The sequence below is a fragment of the Cantharellus anzutake genome, assembly GCF_015039405.1.
Source record: "Cantharellus anzutake strain C23 chromosome Unknown EI90scaffold_64, whole genome shotgun sequence".
Classification (NCBI taxonomy): Eukaryota; Fungi; Basidiomycota; class Agaricomycetes; order Cantharellales; family Hydnaceae; genus Cantharellus; species Cantharellus anzutake.
Genome location: NW_024067014.1, coordinates 255362 through 271760, shown reverse-complemented (window position 1 = coordinate 271760; position 16399 = coordinate 255362). Strand labels below are relative to the sequence as shown.

At 48.1% G+C, this 16399-nt stretch overlaps 2 protein-coding genes across 2 annotated transcripts; both read left to right on the top strand.

Annotated features, from left to right (window-relative positions):
- Window positions 1–4312: 4312 nt before the first annotated feature.
- Window positions 4313–5236, top strand: EI90DRAFT_3019796 (uncharacterized protein; the record flags this gene model as incomplete). Its single annotated transcript, XM_039057410.1, has 5 exons — window positions 4313–4484; window positions 4548–4619; window positions 4676–4753; window positions 4872–5033; window positions 5133–5236. The coding sequence occupies 5 exons, from the start codon at window positions 4313–4315 to the stop codon at window positions 5234–5236; spliced, it is 588 nt and encodes a 195-aa protein (XP_038911272.1).
- Window positions 5237–14984: 9748 nt separating this feature from the next.
- Window positions 14985–15840, top strand: EI90DRAFT_3245179 (uncharacterized protein; the record flags this gene model as incomplete). Its single annotated transcript, XM_039066555.1, has 2 exons — window positions 14985–15030; window positions 15059–15840. The coding sequence occupies 2 exons, from the start codon at window positions 14985–14987 to the stop codon at window positions 15838–15840; spliced, it is 828 nt and encodes a 275-aa protein (XP_038911271.1).
- Between the last annotated feature and the right edge of the window lie 559 nt (window positions 15841–16399).

The following is a 16399-nucleotide window of genomic DNA, read 5'->3' as shown; positions in this document are numbered from 1 at the left end:
TGCCTTCCACACAACATATCCCACAAAATGGCATTATTAAAGTTTGTTAAGAGAGCATACCAGAATGTTTTTGTTGGATTAGAATTTTGCAGTGCTGAAAAATTGGGAAAGCCAAAGCATTGTTCTTGTCCTGGTGTGTTACAGGAATGGGTTCTGGGGAACCCAACCTGAGCCGTTCTGCTCATGGACAGAGGTGGCTGTGTAGCCGTTGAAGGGAGAGCAGGAGATCTGAGACCGGGTGTACTAACGGTAACTTGGCGCTCCGAGGAGCGTACCGGCAGCAGGTATAATGGGGGCTCCTTGAGGGAGCCACCTAACAGTTGGCTAGCGGCAACTTGGCACTCCAAGGAGCGTACTGGCAGCGGGTATAATGGGGACTCCTTGAGGGAGCCATCTAACAGTTGGCTAGCGGTGACTTGGCGCTCATGTGAGCGTACCGGTAGCGTGGGTAGTTGGCACTCCTTGAGGGAGTAGTGTCAGGGACAGCTCCGAAAGCGGCGAGGTCCCGGCGTGAGGGACTTGATGGGACAAGTGTCGGCTATGTGTAGTGGCGGTCCCGTCGCAGGGTGAGCGTCCCCGACCACTTAGGCTGAAGTGGGAAGTTGAGAAGAAGGCTGCTTCTTCTGTTCCCACCCCAGGTGCTATTATATACATGTGGTCAGGGTCACGTGGGAGGAGCCACGTCATCCCCGCACACAGCCGCACTCCCCTGGGCATCTCCGTGGGAGATCCCAGAGGTGTGCCGCTCTGTGAGCGGGAATGCACGCGGCGGGCGCAGCAATCGGGGGAGTGGGGTTAGGTGTGTTAGTGATACATAGAGAAAGGGAAGTCGACCATAGAAGGAAATAGAAAGAAAGAAGGAAGGGGGAGAGAGGAGACAAAGGGTGACAGTGGGGAAGCGGAGTAGGGCGGTACGGCGCGGGGTGCGGCGTAGGGTCAGGCGGGTGTGCCCTGACAAGTAGCCCAGTGGTTGTCTATCGGTTACTTGGCACTCAAGGGAGCGTACCGGTAGCAGGATTTGTTGGGACAGACAGGTTGGTTGACCAGTGCATGGTAGTGAGTGACCGTGGGAATTTGGGCCTGCGGGTACGTGGCCAGGCATCCTGGGGCTGCCTGGGTCACTTCTCCCTCCCAAGAAGGGAGGAAGGGTTGTAGGACCCAGTAGGGTACTACAGGAAGGATAGGAATAGGAGCTCAACCACCCAGTGGGGGGGTGGGAGCGGGAAGAGTGAGGTCCAGTGTCTGAGCACTCACCAGGTGAAAGGTTGCTTACTATTTTGGGGACGGTAACGTTCCGTTCCCCCGTTCGCCTCAGGCCTCAGTAGGTCCGTCTAAACATAAGCTTTAATGAGCTGTATATTCAACGGGGTAGAGGTAAAAGGCTACCGGGCCTTTACAACTACTCCGAGGTATATATATGTAATTTACATATCTCGGCACAAATAAATAAAGAAATAAACACATCACTATAATGGGAATTATAGTGAAGTAAGGTTAATCCCTTACACCAGGCCGATGAGGTTTTCTCACAGATTGTAAGAATATCGATGTAGACATCGATATGGACCAATTCAGATGTTACAGAGAAGGCTTACAGTGGTGGCACAATGGTGTGGCGGTTACAATTGTGGTACAAGGTTTTGTGGGTTATGTATTAGATAAGGAAAGACATTTTTCGGCATCTGCCTTACACATCATATGACTTCTAACTATCTAATATAAAAGTCACAATGGTCAAGGGAAGTCCCTTGAAACTCAACAAATTCCCCAGCCAGCACCAAAACCCAGTGGGAAAGCTTGGCATGGGGTTTGACAGTGAAATAAAGGTGAAGGGACCAAAGGCTTGATTGTTCATAGTCACGGACCATAAGATTCTAGGTCCATTCCTATAACATGGTGCCTCTCGGAACTCATTTGAAGAGAATTTATTCCAACCAAAACATGCTTTACAATCAAATGAACCCCAAACTGAGTTGTGCCATCGATAAACTTCAGCGAAGATTCTTATTTATTTTTATTTACACCGAGGATTACCCTTGATATCAATAAGGAAATCAGACCTGGCTCCTGACAATATTGCATTGCACTTGTCCCAGAATCAGCCAAATCTCTTTGAATTTGTTCATTGGGCTGTACAGAGGGTCCTCCAAAAGGATATCTAGTTAAATGGGGTCAGTTCCACGTTCCTCATATAAGAAGAAAAGATACCACTTTCGGTTGGGGTTCAAGAAGCAGAGAAGCGCTGGGTGGAGGAGGCAGCAAAAAAAGGGAAGGAGGGACAAGCTGGATAGACAACAGAACTCATCCTAGATATCACCAAAGTTGACATACTGAATGCCAATCTATAGGTGAAGATGGTTGTCAGGGATCGCTCGTCAGTCCGAGTCAAATATCACCTGAAAACCTAGTCATAGACAAAGCTGAGGTTCCAACCCTCAGTGGCACATAGAGCTATATACACGAGTGACATCAATCAATCGGGAGAGATAGGATCAAAGGAACTAAACAGTGATCTGATAGAAAACAAAGTGAATAGAAATGAAGGGACACTTGGATCAAAGGGGCAGAGTCGGATCAGGAGAAGGTGAGTGTCAGGGGATGACTCCTGGGTCCCCATGACCCTCCCCTATAGTCCACAGCCTACTGGTGTAACTAGCCCTATCCAGGGCACAACCTACTGTGGGTAAGAAGATGATATAAATGAAGGGCAAGTATGTACAATTTGCCTACTGTGGGTAAGAAAATGAGAAGGAAGCTAACTTCTCATCTTCCCACAGTGGCCACAATATCAGCAAAACTTCTGGGGATACCCAGAAGTCACATGAAGGGGTAGGAACCGGGCCTGGAGCATGTGGCACGTAGAGTGTGCATGCGTGCAGGAAGCGCGGTGGGTGGAAGCGGGTCTGGATGCGGGTCCGGGTCTGGGCTAGTCAGGGTGTGTGCCCTGACAGTGAGGGATTTATGATATATGAGGGCTGATGCAGCTACATGCAGTGATATAGTCTTACACAATATCGATAGGGTAACAGAGAACCACTTACACTATGTCCCCTGACAATGGTCCAAAAATGCCTGTTAGGAACCTCCACGCTGGGCCAAGGAAGGACTTATTAAAGAAAGTTATTTCATGGTATCATAATCACCATTCCATGGACAGTTCAACAATGGGTTAGTTTGACTGCCATCTCCCCCCTTGATCTCACCATATAACTGACTAATTTGCACCAATCAAGCATTAAATTTATAGAGTTGCATATTTCCTATCATAATACATTGTTTGTTTTCTTCTTGACTACTTGTGTTGAGACCAACTGCCATTGCAATGGTTGGACCACAGTTCAAGCATGAGTTGCTTACATAAGTGACTATGAAGTTAACCTCACTTGCCGACCCCCATAACCTGTCCTCACACTATGTGGGGCATGAGATGAGAAGAAGGGTAAAGGTCTCATCTCCCTGCATGGTTGCTATATAAAGGAATGGGTCACATGCCCACAACTATACAGCTCCTAGAGTTGTGTAGTGTGACCCGGAGGGAACATCCAGGTGGCAGTGCCCAGTAAATCCCGTTGTCAGGGGATGGACCCCGGGTCCCCATGACCCCTCTCTCTACAACCCACAACCTAACTGTAAACAGCCTAGTCTCAAGGCACAACTGCTGTGGGTAAGAAAGTGAGAAGAAGGTTACTTCTCACTTTCCCACAGTGGCCACAATATGAGGAAAACTTCCGGGGATACCTGGAAGTCACATGAAGGCAGGATCCAGGGACCAGAGCATGCGGTGCATGGATCATGTGGTGTGGGAAGCGTGTGTGGGAAGTGGAGTGGGTCCAGATGCGGGTCCGGGTCCGGGCTAAGTCAGGGTATGTGCCCTGACACCCATGCACATGGATACACAACACAGAAAGGCAACAAGGCAACAATGAAGGAATGGAAGGAAGGGAGTGGTTGGGGAGTCTGGGGCACCCTAGGGCAGGGTGCTGAACCCTGACACATTGTATGTTGTGCTAGATATATTGCTCCGGATCATGATGTCAAACATCAGAGAATTAAAACGTACAAAATTCATTATGATGCCAAAAAGTTGCATCTGCCTTATATTTATTGACCAACTCCATCCAATCTTCCAGGTGCACTTCGTTGGCCTTGGTGAGCTCTTCTGGTGCATCCTTGCTGCAAAGTCCAGCATCATTCTGATCACCATTTACCACTGCTGACATGCCTTTTGCTCTCTCAGTCAATAGGACCAGTGAGTTCAAATAGGAATCTCCCTCAGAATTGAAGGGGAATCAATGTTGCGACACTCAATGGCATGAGTGATAGTGACACTGAGCTGGGGAGCAACCAGTCTAGATTAGGAGATGACCATGTGAAATCAGACAAGACCTGCCTCAAGGATGATGGCCATAGTGAATTGGATGAAGTCTATGAGAGTGATGAACATGTGGAAAACCCAAAGTTTCCTCAAAAGGCACCAAAGGAAGGTAAGAGTTTCAACCATTCATATTTTCTGTTCACACTTGGCTTTTGTCTTGCCAAACATGTAGGAACAAAGAGGGCAGGGCAATCCCACACTGATTCAACAAGACACCACACCCAAGTAAACCATCAAGTCAAGGGTAAGCTGTTGAACGATCAACCCACTCAGGACATATGTAGTGAAACTTCTATTTAGAACCGAAATCTATCAGAAGGATTCACTTGCATATGCCCCTGAAGAATAGTTCCATGGGTAATCCTGTGATCGATGAAGGTGAGTGGAGTGGATTCGTTCTCAGTTACAACTCACAAAATCGGATAGAAATTCCCCATGCTCCCAAGTGCAAGTATCATACATCTTTTGTACTGCTGGCCCTTAACGATGTGGATAGGTCATCTTCATACTGGTCATCACAGCAACAACGTCTCTGATGAAGATGAGAGCAACAGTGACGATCAGTGCAGCACGAGTCATGCAAGTGGAGACAAAACTGACGATGCATCAAAATCTACCGCAACTCTAGCCAAAGGCACATCTTTATTCTTACCCTCATGTGTGCATTGGTGTATTTTGCTAACACTAATTGCAGTGCCAAGGCCAAAATGCAAGTGAAATTATCACCCACTCTTCCAACATGCTTATTTTCAAATAGCATGTCCCCTTCCAAAAAAAACTGGGCCCCTTATTGAGAATGAGCTTGAGCACAGTAGCAAAGGTTTGAAAAAGCACTATGACAAACATGCTGGTGCAAGATGAGGGAAAGGTACTCAGTGTTCTGCCCTCTGTCTTTACTGCTTATAAATTATTCTCTAGGCACACCTTATGGAAATAGTCCACAATGCGGAGGTAGGCATGCAAGCCTAAGGAGCATGAGCCAGGATGTGCAAGCAAGAACTAGATGTGAAAGCTTGAGGAGTTCAGGTCAGAGGGGAGGTAAGAACAATCATTTGTCATCACATTGCTGATTGTCTAATTTTTATGTTAAGATGCATGATGTTTGCACCTCGTACCACAGTCCCTCCCTTCACCATTTTTGTACCATACCTTTGCACTGCTAACCCTTCATCATTTTGTACTGCTTGTCAGAGACCAGGTTGAGACGAGGGAAAGTCTCTGTGGCGGAGGGCTTCGGCCTCAGCGACTTATGCCAAGAGCGCTGTGCCAAGTAACACGTCCATGCCCTAACTTACTAACTGGCAACCAGAACTGAAAGGGGGTAAACTCTAGTCGATTTTATTACTGAAGTGTAACCTATGTACAAGTTGGATATATATATGGTTACAGCGAAGACGGGTCCGCAAATGGCGGAGCTGAACGGAGCGGAGCTAACAGGGTTAAACATTAGCCGACTGAATATTACTGACAAGTCGGGTTGCGGGGTTAACGGAAAGGCAGGCAATAACCCAGAAACGGAAAGGAGGGATAGGCCCAAAGGTGGGCTCTGCAGGGCAGGCGAGTGTATTGCCCAACGGAGGTGGGAGTGTGCTAGCAGACATTGGAGCTGTCCGGAAGTCTTTGGGGCTCCGTACTTAGGGAGGCATAGGTAATAAATTGAAAGGAGGGGGTGGTGACCATCGAGGGGTACCGAGGGGATTGCGGAATATGGAAGCTCCGAGGTTAGTGGAGAAGGAGCAGAGGTAGACCGGAGGGATCGGAGGTACCGGAAGTCGTGGCCAGGGATGGATATGACACTGCTAGAAACTTGAATGTTCTTCTTCCCATTCCCACGTCCACCTGCATCAATCCTTGCATACCTTCTCTGCTCAGATGTAATATAGCATGCTTGCTGAGCTTACAATTAGATAAAGTCCTTGATGAATACATGATTAATGTCAGGATTCCTCACAACTCGGATACTATCTGTCAGGGCATACACCCTGACCTAGCCCATACCCACATCCACACCCACACTCACACCCGCACCTGCACCCACACCTGGCTGTTGCACTTCCTGCGCGCACCCTGTGCTGGACGCTGTAGGCAGGATAATCACCCACACACAGACTCGGCTCGGATACCCACTTCCATGATCAGAAAACAACTTTCATTCATGCGACGACTCGGTACAAATTTGGTACCCAAAAATAGTCCTAATTCGTACGATTCTGACGATACCAAGAACGTCCCAATCGGTGGAGGTTTGACGGAGTTCTATGTTGGGCATGTTAGGCATGGCAGGTCACGAGTATGTGCGGGCGTGGGAATCTCAAGCGGCAACCCAGAATTCCAGCCTCACTCGTTCCCACGGCGTCTAATAAATTGGTAAAAATGCTTATCGGCTGTGTGAGAGTTATCTCCGGCTGCATTTCCAATTTCGGTTCTTAATTCCGTAAATCCGTTGAGATATCGCTTATTTTCTTTTATTTTCATATTTTGCCATCATTTCAGTTATTGATCAATATTCTTTTATTGTTACTGTTACCTTTTTTTATTATTTCGCCCAATAAGGTATGCAGGTGCCATATGGTACCAATATTTCCCATCAATTATATCCTGTACATACCGGATTTTGGAATAGGAGTTCTCCCCTCCCCCAATTTCTCTAAGGTGCTAGGATGCACTAGAGTTGGAGTGAGTGTGTGGAATCCAACAGTAGGAATAAGGGCAACTGTCTAGCCCACAACGAGTGGGTAGTAGATTAGTTGAGCCCGGACCTTGCGGAATCCCGGAGAACCCACACCAGAGTTAAGGATTGAGCATAGTGAAGTTCAGTCAAGAAAGTAGGAGTTTAGGGAGTTTGGCCCCACGAGCTTAGTTGGCATAGAGAGCCGCGAGCCCTCTTTCAATGCTCAGTGTGGCCAGATGGCCCGGACCTTGGGTCTCATGTGACTTCCAGATATCTCCAGAAGTTTTCAATCTATTGTGGCCACTGTGGGAAGATAAGAAGTTAACTTCCTTCTCATCTCTGACCCACAGTAGGTTGTGCCCTGGACAGGGCTGGTTACACTAGAGACTGTGGACCATAGGGGAGGGTCATGGGGACCTGGGAGTCGTCCCCTGACACTATCATGGCTTTGTCAGGATAAACTGATTAAATTTCTGGAAAGACAAGATTTTACGACATGATTTTGGTCAAATACATGACAAAACAGGGATTTATCATGTAGACATGGTCAAGAGGAGGTTGGGTTTTGTGGGGAAGTCCAATCTGTTAGGTATGGTGGGTTTGGACAACTCCGGAGTGGGGTTGGAGGCTTAGCATGGAAGGACCTTGGCCTCAGCAACTCAGGTGGAGTGCTGTGCCATTTCTGGTTGTCCTGGGGGTCCCTAATTTCAGATTTAGCAGAGGGAAAGTCTCTTAGGGGGGAATCAAGTTGATTTTGGACTGAGGTTACAAGTTACTAAGTACATTGTACATATATAAGGAGGGGTCCGGAATCAAAAGGAGCAAGGGGCCTCTGAAAGGAGACAAAGGGAGCTGGAAGGAGGAACAACACCAAGGGTCAAGGGTTTGACTCAATGGTGTTTCCCAAAGGAGGAGTGAAGGGCCAAGGCCCAAGGAGGAAGGAAGGAGGAAGGGAGTGGGGAATGGCCAGCTGACTGAATAGAAAGGAAGCAGCAGCCCAAATAGAAATGAGGGAGAATAGCGGAATTGAATGGAGCAATGCAATAGTTGCAAGGTCCAAAGTAAGTCTGGAAAGTCCGAACTTGGAAGTTAAACTCCGGAATATTGGCAAATGGAATGAGCTAACCAATACAATGGGTATAAGTGGAGGTGGTGTTAGACACTGGTCCAGGGTTGGCACCGAAGGTTGCTGTTAGCGGGCCACTATAGGCTGTGATGGCCATGATGCTGCGAACAAGGCCCGAGGGTAGGGCATTTGGCCTCAGCGACTCTAAAGGAGTGCTGTGCCCCCTAGCTGTCTCTTGGCCCTCATTTCAGACTTACTGGGGTTGCCATGCTGGGGTCAGGACTTAAGAGGTTGTGGTCAAATTGATATTAGAGCTAAGGTACAATAAAGTAACATACAGGATATATATAGGGAGAAAGAATGAATGGAAGCGGACCCGGGCCAAAGGCTGAAGGGTCCAGAAGCAAAAGGGAACAAGGAGTGGGGTTGGCTGCACAGCGGCCAGCGATGATGAAAGGTTATCTTACTATTTTGGGGACGGTACGTTCCGTTCCCCCGTTCACCTCAGGCCTCAGGTAGTCCGTCTAAATATAAGCTTTAATGTGCTGTATATTCAACGGGGTAGAGGTAAAAGGCTACTGGGCCTTTACAACTACTCCAAGGTATATATATGTAAATTACATATCTCGGCACAAATAAATAAAGAAATAACCACATCACTATAATGGGAATTATAGCGATGCAACATAATATAAATATCACTATAATCGGAATTATAGTGAAGTAAGGTTAATCCCTTACATCCTCCTCCCTTGCGATATTGAATCGCAGACAGGGTACAAGCATATGAAAGGGAAAGCAAGCATATTAAGGAAATATAACACTCTACATACGAAGAATGTATGCAAGCGGGGGTACACTCATTGCAGGAGGCTATAGTAGTAGTTTGTAGGCAAAGCCCACTTAGAGTTTCTCCTGGAACATATGTACCCAGCTCTCGACAACAGCATTGTCGACGATGAAGTAGCAAGTGTCAATATGACAAGCTAGAGTAACAGTTGAGTCACCGTCGAAAATCCAAAAAAGGAAAGGAAAAGAACCAACAACGGCATTGTTGTTGATAAGAAAAGGCAGTGACACCTGAATTGGTCCGCTGCGGGATTGGGCACATACTGTGCAGTTGAGTTTATAATGCCCACAAGTTTGCGGCATCATGGCTTCCACCCAGCAAGAGATGAAGCAGTCAACCTGAAGGTTGATACTCCAGTGATGGAAGTAACCCACCGAAGGTTAATACCCCGGTGATAGTCAGTGAGTCCAAACCCGAAGGTGTGACACAGGTAACTCACCGAAGGTCAATACCTCAGTGATGGCCAGTGATTCCAAAGGTCACTGAGGCCGCTCCTCCCTAGAGTGTTGTCTGGGGAGTAATGTCTGGGGAGTAAGATAATAATGAGTCAGCATGATGCTGACCTGCAAAAATATCCACTAAAGAGCGGCACAGGTTTGTTTCTCCTCCCTAGACAGTTGTCTGGGGGAGTAGTTGAAAATTCAACCTAGGAATCTAGGTTAAAAAAATAAGGAAAAATTCCCCCCACACTTGAGTGTGGGCCAGAGGTCTGAGCAGCGACCTGCTCCTCCCTAGATAATCATCTAGGAGAGTGAAGAAGTCATTCTGTCCACAAGAGCAACAGAATGGAAGCATTGCCCATGAAACTGGGCAGGAATGAGCGTGTCTGATCATTCAGACACGGGTTTTTTGTTGGGGGTGGCTTGTCCGTCGGTGGGACAGCTTGTTCACTATGAAGTTAACAATAGAGAGAAGCCCTTTCCTTAGAAAGGGCCAGCCTTCCAGATGGGAAGGCAATAAGGAAATGAGCGCGGTGCAGAGAGGCACCGCGCATTTTGATGACCTGGCACTCAACAGCGCCAGGAAAACACAGACCTTCCCTTGGAGGTGGAGTGTCTGTTGGCAAGACAGATCGTTCACTATGCAGTGAACAACAGAAGAGAACCCTTTTCCAGATGGAAAGGCAACAGAGAAATGAGCGCGGTACAAAGAAGCACTGCACTTTTGGGGACCCGGCACCCAACAATGCCGGGAACACACAGACTTTCCCAGAGGTGGAGTGTCTGTGGGCAGAACAGATCGTTCACTATGCAGTGAACGATAGATGAGAACCCTTTCCTTGGAAAGGGTTGGTCTCCCTTCCGCGGAAGGGGTAGAAAATCATGAATCACCAAAATTGCGATGTAGAACACACATCTTGGTGACCTGGCATTTAACAGCGCCAGGAAAGCGTCCCTCTTGGCCTGCAGAGGGCCAAGGAGGCGGTTCAGATTCGACTTCCTGCAGAGTGGAGGGAGTAGGTGCTACTGGGTTGTCAAACCCAGGAATTTCCGAAGCGCTGGGCAGCTCTATGAGCTGGCACTTGGCAGCAGCTGAAGCGCTGCCGATTCCATCTAAAACCGATGGTAAACTAGTCGTTTGGGCCTCCAGTACGACGCTAGATCGACATTTGGCTCCCACTGGGGCAGGAGAGTCAATGAGACTTCCACACAGCGAAGTGCTGGGTGGCTCGGTGCCGTCACACTCTACAGCATTAGAGGAATGGTTATTCCATCCCAAACTGGGTGGAAAGAAAGTCTTAAAATGCCTCTCCAGTGTGCAAGTGAGTGGGGAGGGAAGCCGGGCCTGAGTGGCCATGGGTGGGTCAACTCGCGTTTTTGTCCGCGGTTCTAACTTTGTTGACGCGTTCACATAATACTCATGTGCTCTTGAAATAGGGAGAGCAGGCCCATGATGGTGAATGCGAGGGTGGCAGTAGGACAGACACCAGGTGAGATTGAGATGCTGCAACAGGTTCAGCATCTCCTGAGATGGTACAACACGTATGAGACGCATCGCTGGGCCCTCATGGGCCCAGATCACCACTTCCAGATGGAGTGGTGTTGACTCCCACCATGGGACTGGAGGAAGGGCCAGCCATGTGGGTGTGAGTCCGGAACTTCCTGGTTGTGAGCATCAGGAAGTGAAATCAAAGGTTCCGGTGTGAACCTTGATTGAATGTGCGCGTTGTCAGGGACAACGATGCGTGGGTTGCCAAATGGGGTTCTGGCACCGGTGTCATGGTAGCTTCCCAGATCCTGAGATTGGGAGGGGTTGCCTCTACTCTGAGGCACAGCCTAGGTGAGCGTGCGTCTAGGAACGGCGCACATGCGATTTGCGCGTGAGAACTAGGCGCAAATGCGCATTGTCGGGCTAGACAACGCATGTGTGATCAATGATGTGCGTTGTCAGGGTAGACAACGCGTGTGGGATACAGTAGGGTTCCGTCACCAATCGCGGTGCCGAGATTGTAAAAAGGAAACTAGCTTAAAAAAGTGAAAGGTTATCTTACTATTTTGGGGATGGTACGTTCCATTCCCCCGTTCGCCTCAGGCCTCAGGTAGTCCGTCTAAATATAAGCTTTAATGTGCTGTATATTCAACGGGGTAGAGGTAAAAGGCTACCGGGCCTTTACAACTACTCCGAGGTATATATATATGTAAATCACATATCTTGGCACAAATAAATAAAGAAATAACCACATCACTATAATGGGAATTATAGTGAAGTAAGGTTAATCCCTTACAAATGACCAAGGGTCAAAACAAACAATAACAGATAAATAAAGGAAGGAGTGTAGGGCCGCGATAGCGGCGATGGTATCGTAGCGGCACTGGACTCGGAGTTGGGTGCGGGGATAGTAGTGGCCCTGTAGGGGCCAAGTGAGCGGGGTAGAGGAGTCGCGCTGGGCACAGTGCCAGAGGCGGACTCAGGGTGGGGAGGTTGGTGTGGCTGTGGGGGAGTCGGCCAGGTGCAAGGGAGCCTAGGGGCAAGCGGGGAGTGAGCAGGGAGTCCTCATGGAGGATAGGGCTGAGGTTGGGGCTCGCACTCATGCTCACACAGCGGGAATGGGCTTGGGCGGCATTGGGACAGGCGGCTAATGGGCCAGAATGCATGGCCATGACAGGTGGGGTCAAAGTCCAAGGTTGGAGCTAAGACCGGAGGTTCTGGAGACAGAGATGCAAACAGGATTCCGGAGCAGAGGTCCGGAGTCGGGAGCATAGGTGTTGCATGCTTGTCTGGAAGGTGTTGAGGTTGAGGTCAGACCCGGAATGTTCCGGAGTCGGACCAAAGGTGGTGTCAGAGCTGGAGGTGGGATAACCTCTTGGAAGTCAGCAAGGAGAAGGTGATGGGAAAGAAGTAGGGCTCCAGAGTCAGTTTCAGAGTTCCGGGAGCCCAGAGCAGAGGTCAGGATTGTATGGATATGACACCATCACCTATTGGACATGATTTTATGTTGGAATTACTTTTCTCTGTGCATGGAAGTGAACCACCTGCTGGAGTGACTAGCGTTAGCATGAACGTTCCAAGTAATATGTCATCGGGAACGGTATCATAGTGCTTAAAGGAAAAAACTCTCTTCGTCTGTGGTGGTAGCTTTGTGTTGGGGTGTGGCGATGGGGAAAAAGGAATTTTGGGAAGTGGGTAGATGAGGTTATGGATGGTATTTGTCTTGGTGGACATTTTGTAGCTGCTATGGTGCAAAGGGCTATGGATGTGTTGGTCCTTAAGGTTTGGGTTAGTAGTCCATATAAGGTTCCCAGAATGGGTATCTTCAGGAAGGGTTTAAAATGCATTACTGTACATGCACAACCAACTACCTGTCATGCATCACACTGGTCTGGCCAATTTGACCATCATGTCATGCATCATGCTGGGCAAAGGGTTGAGTGACTGGTGTCATGCAACACATTGCTGGTGGCATGGTGGCTATGCAAATGTATTTTTTCGAGTACATACTTAGATTAGAAACGAAAAATTGCCAATTCCTCATCCAAATTGCGTGCCCATCTGACTTGCATTCCATGGCCAAGGTCACAGCTCTGAAAGTTAGATGTAGGAGGGACTACAGTGGTCCCATCTATCTGAGTCATGCCCCCAACCAGTTGGGTGTCACACATCAAAATGAGGTGCCAGTTCATCATTTTGTGTCACACTCAGGACCCTGCCGGTTGTTGGTCATGCGGGTACAGTACTTGTGCCTGAATACGAGCCATTCACTACCAGCAGTCCTCCAGGAGCGTTATTGGGAGGAAACTAATTATTCAGCAAAGAAAATGTTAGAATTCTTGGTATCATGGCATATGCTGAAAGAGGGCTAGCAGCTCTCTATGCTGACTAAGCTCATGGGGCCAAACTCTCCAAAAACTCTACTCTCTCTCTTGACTTCCCTATACTCTTGATCCTCAAACTCCATGTGGGTTCTCCGGGATTTCCGCAAGGTCTGGGCTCAGTGTCCACTGCTCACTTGTTGTGAGCTAGATCACTGCCCTTATTCCTACTGTTGGAATTCCACTCACTCACTCCAACTCTAGCATGTCCTAGCACCTTAGAGAATTTGGGAGAGGGGAGAACTTCTTTTCAAAAATCCAGTATGTACAGGATATTATTTTTAGAAATAATTGAGGGTAAATATTGGTACCATATGGCACCTGGGTACCTTATTAGGCGAAATAATAAAAAGGGTAACAGTGACAATAAAAGAATATCAATCAATAACTGAAATGATGGCAAATATAAGAAAATAAGCGATATCTTGATGGATTTAGAGAATTAAAAACCGAAATTGAAAATGCAGCTGGAGATAACTCTCACACAGCCAATGAGCATTTTTACCAATTTATTAGATGCCATGGGAATGAGTGAGGCTGGAATTCTGGGTTGCCGCTTGAGATTCCCACGCCTGCACATGCTCATGACCTGCCATGCCTAACTTGCCCAGCATAGAACTCCATCAATTCTCCACCGATTGGGACGTTTGTGATATCGTCGGAATCGTACGAATTAACACTATTTTTAGGTACCAAATCCATACCAAGTCATCGCAGGAATAGAAGTGGTTTTCTAATTGTGGAAGTGGGTATCTGAGCCAGCTCTGCATGTGGGTGATTATCCCGCTTACAACGCTATGACCAACTCATGTTTGGTGATGCATCAGGAAACCCCTAAGGCCGATTGAAGTGGTTGAGAGCAATTCAATCACTCAATCTGCCCAATCTGCCCAATCGACTACTCTCAATCATCTCAATCACGACAACCACACACGGATATGTCCATGTGTGTGTGAGTCCATCGTTTGCATCCAGGTGCTGTACAGTTTCAAATGAATGGGTTTGTGTGAGAGAACTAGTGTAGGATTAGTGCTCAGCTCATGAGAGTAGAACTGAAATAATATTGGTGTACCTAGTGTAGGATTAGCGCTAAGTAGAATACACAACAGTCTTTAGTAAGAGTAGTTGCACAAGAAAGGTAGACCTCACCTCAGTTCACAAGAGTAGAACTGAGGGAAACAAAAGAGGTTGTGTCCAGTGGCTTTTAAGCCTACTGTGACATTGATCTCATCAGCAAAAAATTGTTATGCTCCTGAGTGCTCCAGAGTATGGAGAGCACTGGGAAAATCAGGAGGAGATTGTCAGGGAACACCTGCCTGACCTGGCCCCACCTGACCCAGTACCCCAGTACCCACTCCTCCCTTCCCCGTGTCTCAGTTGTTTCTTTGTCTGTGGCCTGTTTGTGGGTGTACTTCTCTATACAAACCGTTGTATGGGCTTTGGTTTGCAACCCCCATTTCTTGTTGTTACCTTTCCTGGTCTTTCTCTTCTTACCGGGGGCCCAAGCGACTTCAATGGATTTCAGTGTTCTCGTGGCTAATGTGAACGGATTGGGAAACGCTTTCAAGCTCCATCTCATTACGTCCCTCATCACATCCACTCTTCCTCACTTTCGTTCTATCTGAGACCAAATAAACGACACCATCTATGCCCTTGTTGAGCCTTCCCAACTAAATGGTATATGAGAGTCCAGCTTTGCCACTAGCCCAGTGATGTGGGAAATGGGGTCTAGCTTTGGGAGTGAGGAAAAACTTCCAAGTTTTGCATCATCTCTCTGTCCCTCCAGTTTTACAGGGCAGGGTAGTTGCTCTCGACGTTATCCTAGCCTCCTCCTCTCTAGCCCCCAAGGTCCTACGGCTTTTGGGAATATATGCCCCTTGTAATGCCGCACAGGAATCCCTCCGTTCTTTCTGGTCTGAAATTTGGAGCCTCATATCGCAAGAACCATTCCCTCACCTGTGGATGGCTGCTGGGGATTTCAATGTGACCATGGCCCTGAGGGAACGGTCATCAGGTGCTCTTTCACCAGAGGCTCTGATCTACCAAGATTTCCTCACGGCTTCAGACGCTCTCAATTTATGGTCTCTGAAGCACGATGTGGATGTCAACTCAGATTACACGCTTAGGTCTTATGCGAATGGGGCCAAGTCAGTAGTGGATAGAGCAGTGATCTCATCCTCTCCAATCTTCTCCGCATCCATCCAGACCCAGCGGGATTTCCTGGGTGCCACAGATCACCGTGCCATTCACATCTCCGCTCACATACTTGGCTCAGAAGGCCCTTCTCTTGTGCCTTTCTTACCTCAGTGTTCCCTTCCACCTCCGCGTCTGCTCTATCCTTACCTGTCCAGCTCTACTAAAGCGAAATTTGATGATTTTGCTGGCAGGGTGGACCGTGAAATAGCGGACCAAGGGCTCCTCACTCATGAGATTGTGTCCCTAGATGAGTTCGAGTTTGTCTATTGTGCTCTCTCAAAAATTCTACTCTCAGCAGGGGATGATGTATTTGGTCGTCGAAGAGCTTTTTCACCTCAATTACAGCCTCCTACAATCTCCTCCCGAGATTAGACAAGTCAACTATTGCATTTGCACTGTTGGTGGTTTGTTGTTCCGACTTCGCCAAGGTCCTCTGCCTTCTGTTCACTTTCTCCCTTTGCGACTGTGCCCAGAGTTCTTGCATATTCCCTCTTCGATGGACCGTGAACATGCCATTGTTTTCCTCCACCAATGTCAGGAATATCTATTCAAGGAGCGATATTCCCTTTCAAACAAACTGGCTCATGAATGCGCTTCATTGGCACACCGTTGAAAGGTGCTTGCCATTCTTAGAGGCTGCTCAGCGAAGTCTCTCATGCCATATGAGTTGGCAGCTGACTTGCCCTTGGTGGTAGAGGATCCTGACACACATCAGTTAGTATCAGGAGAGGAGGCAGTGAAGGATGCAACCATTCGCTACTTTACCAATCTCTATCATCATCCTCCTACCCCAGAGGACAACAAACCTTGGCTCGATTGCTCCCCAGTTTGCACACTGAGAGATCAGGTCCTACACTCTCCTTTCATATGGCCCTGCTGTGTCTCCTTACCTGAGCTTCGTTCGCTCCTCCGTCGGGGTAACCCTCACCCA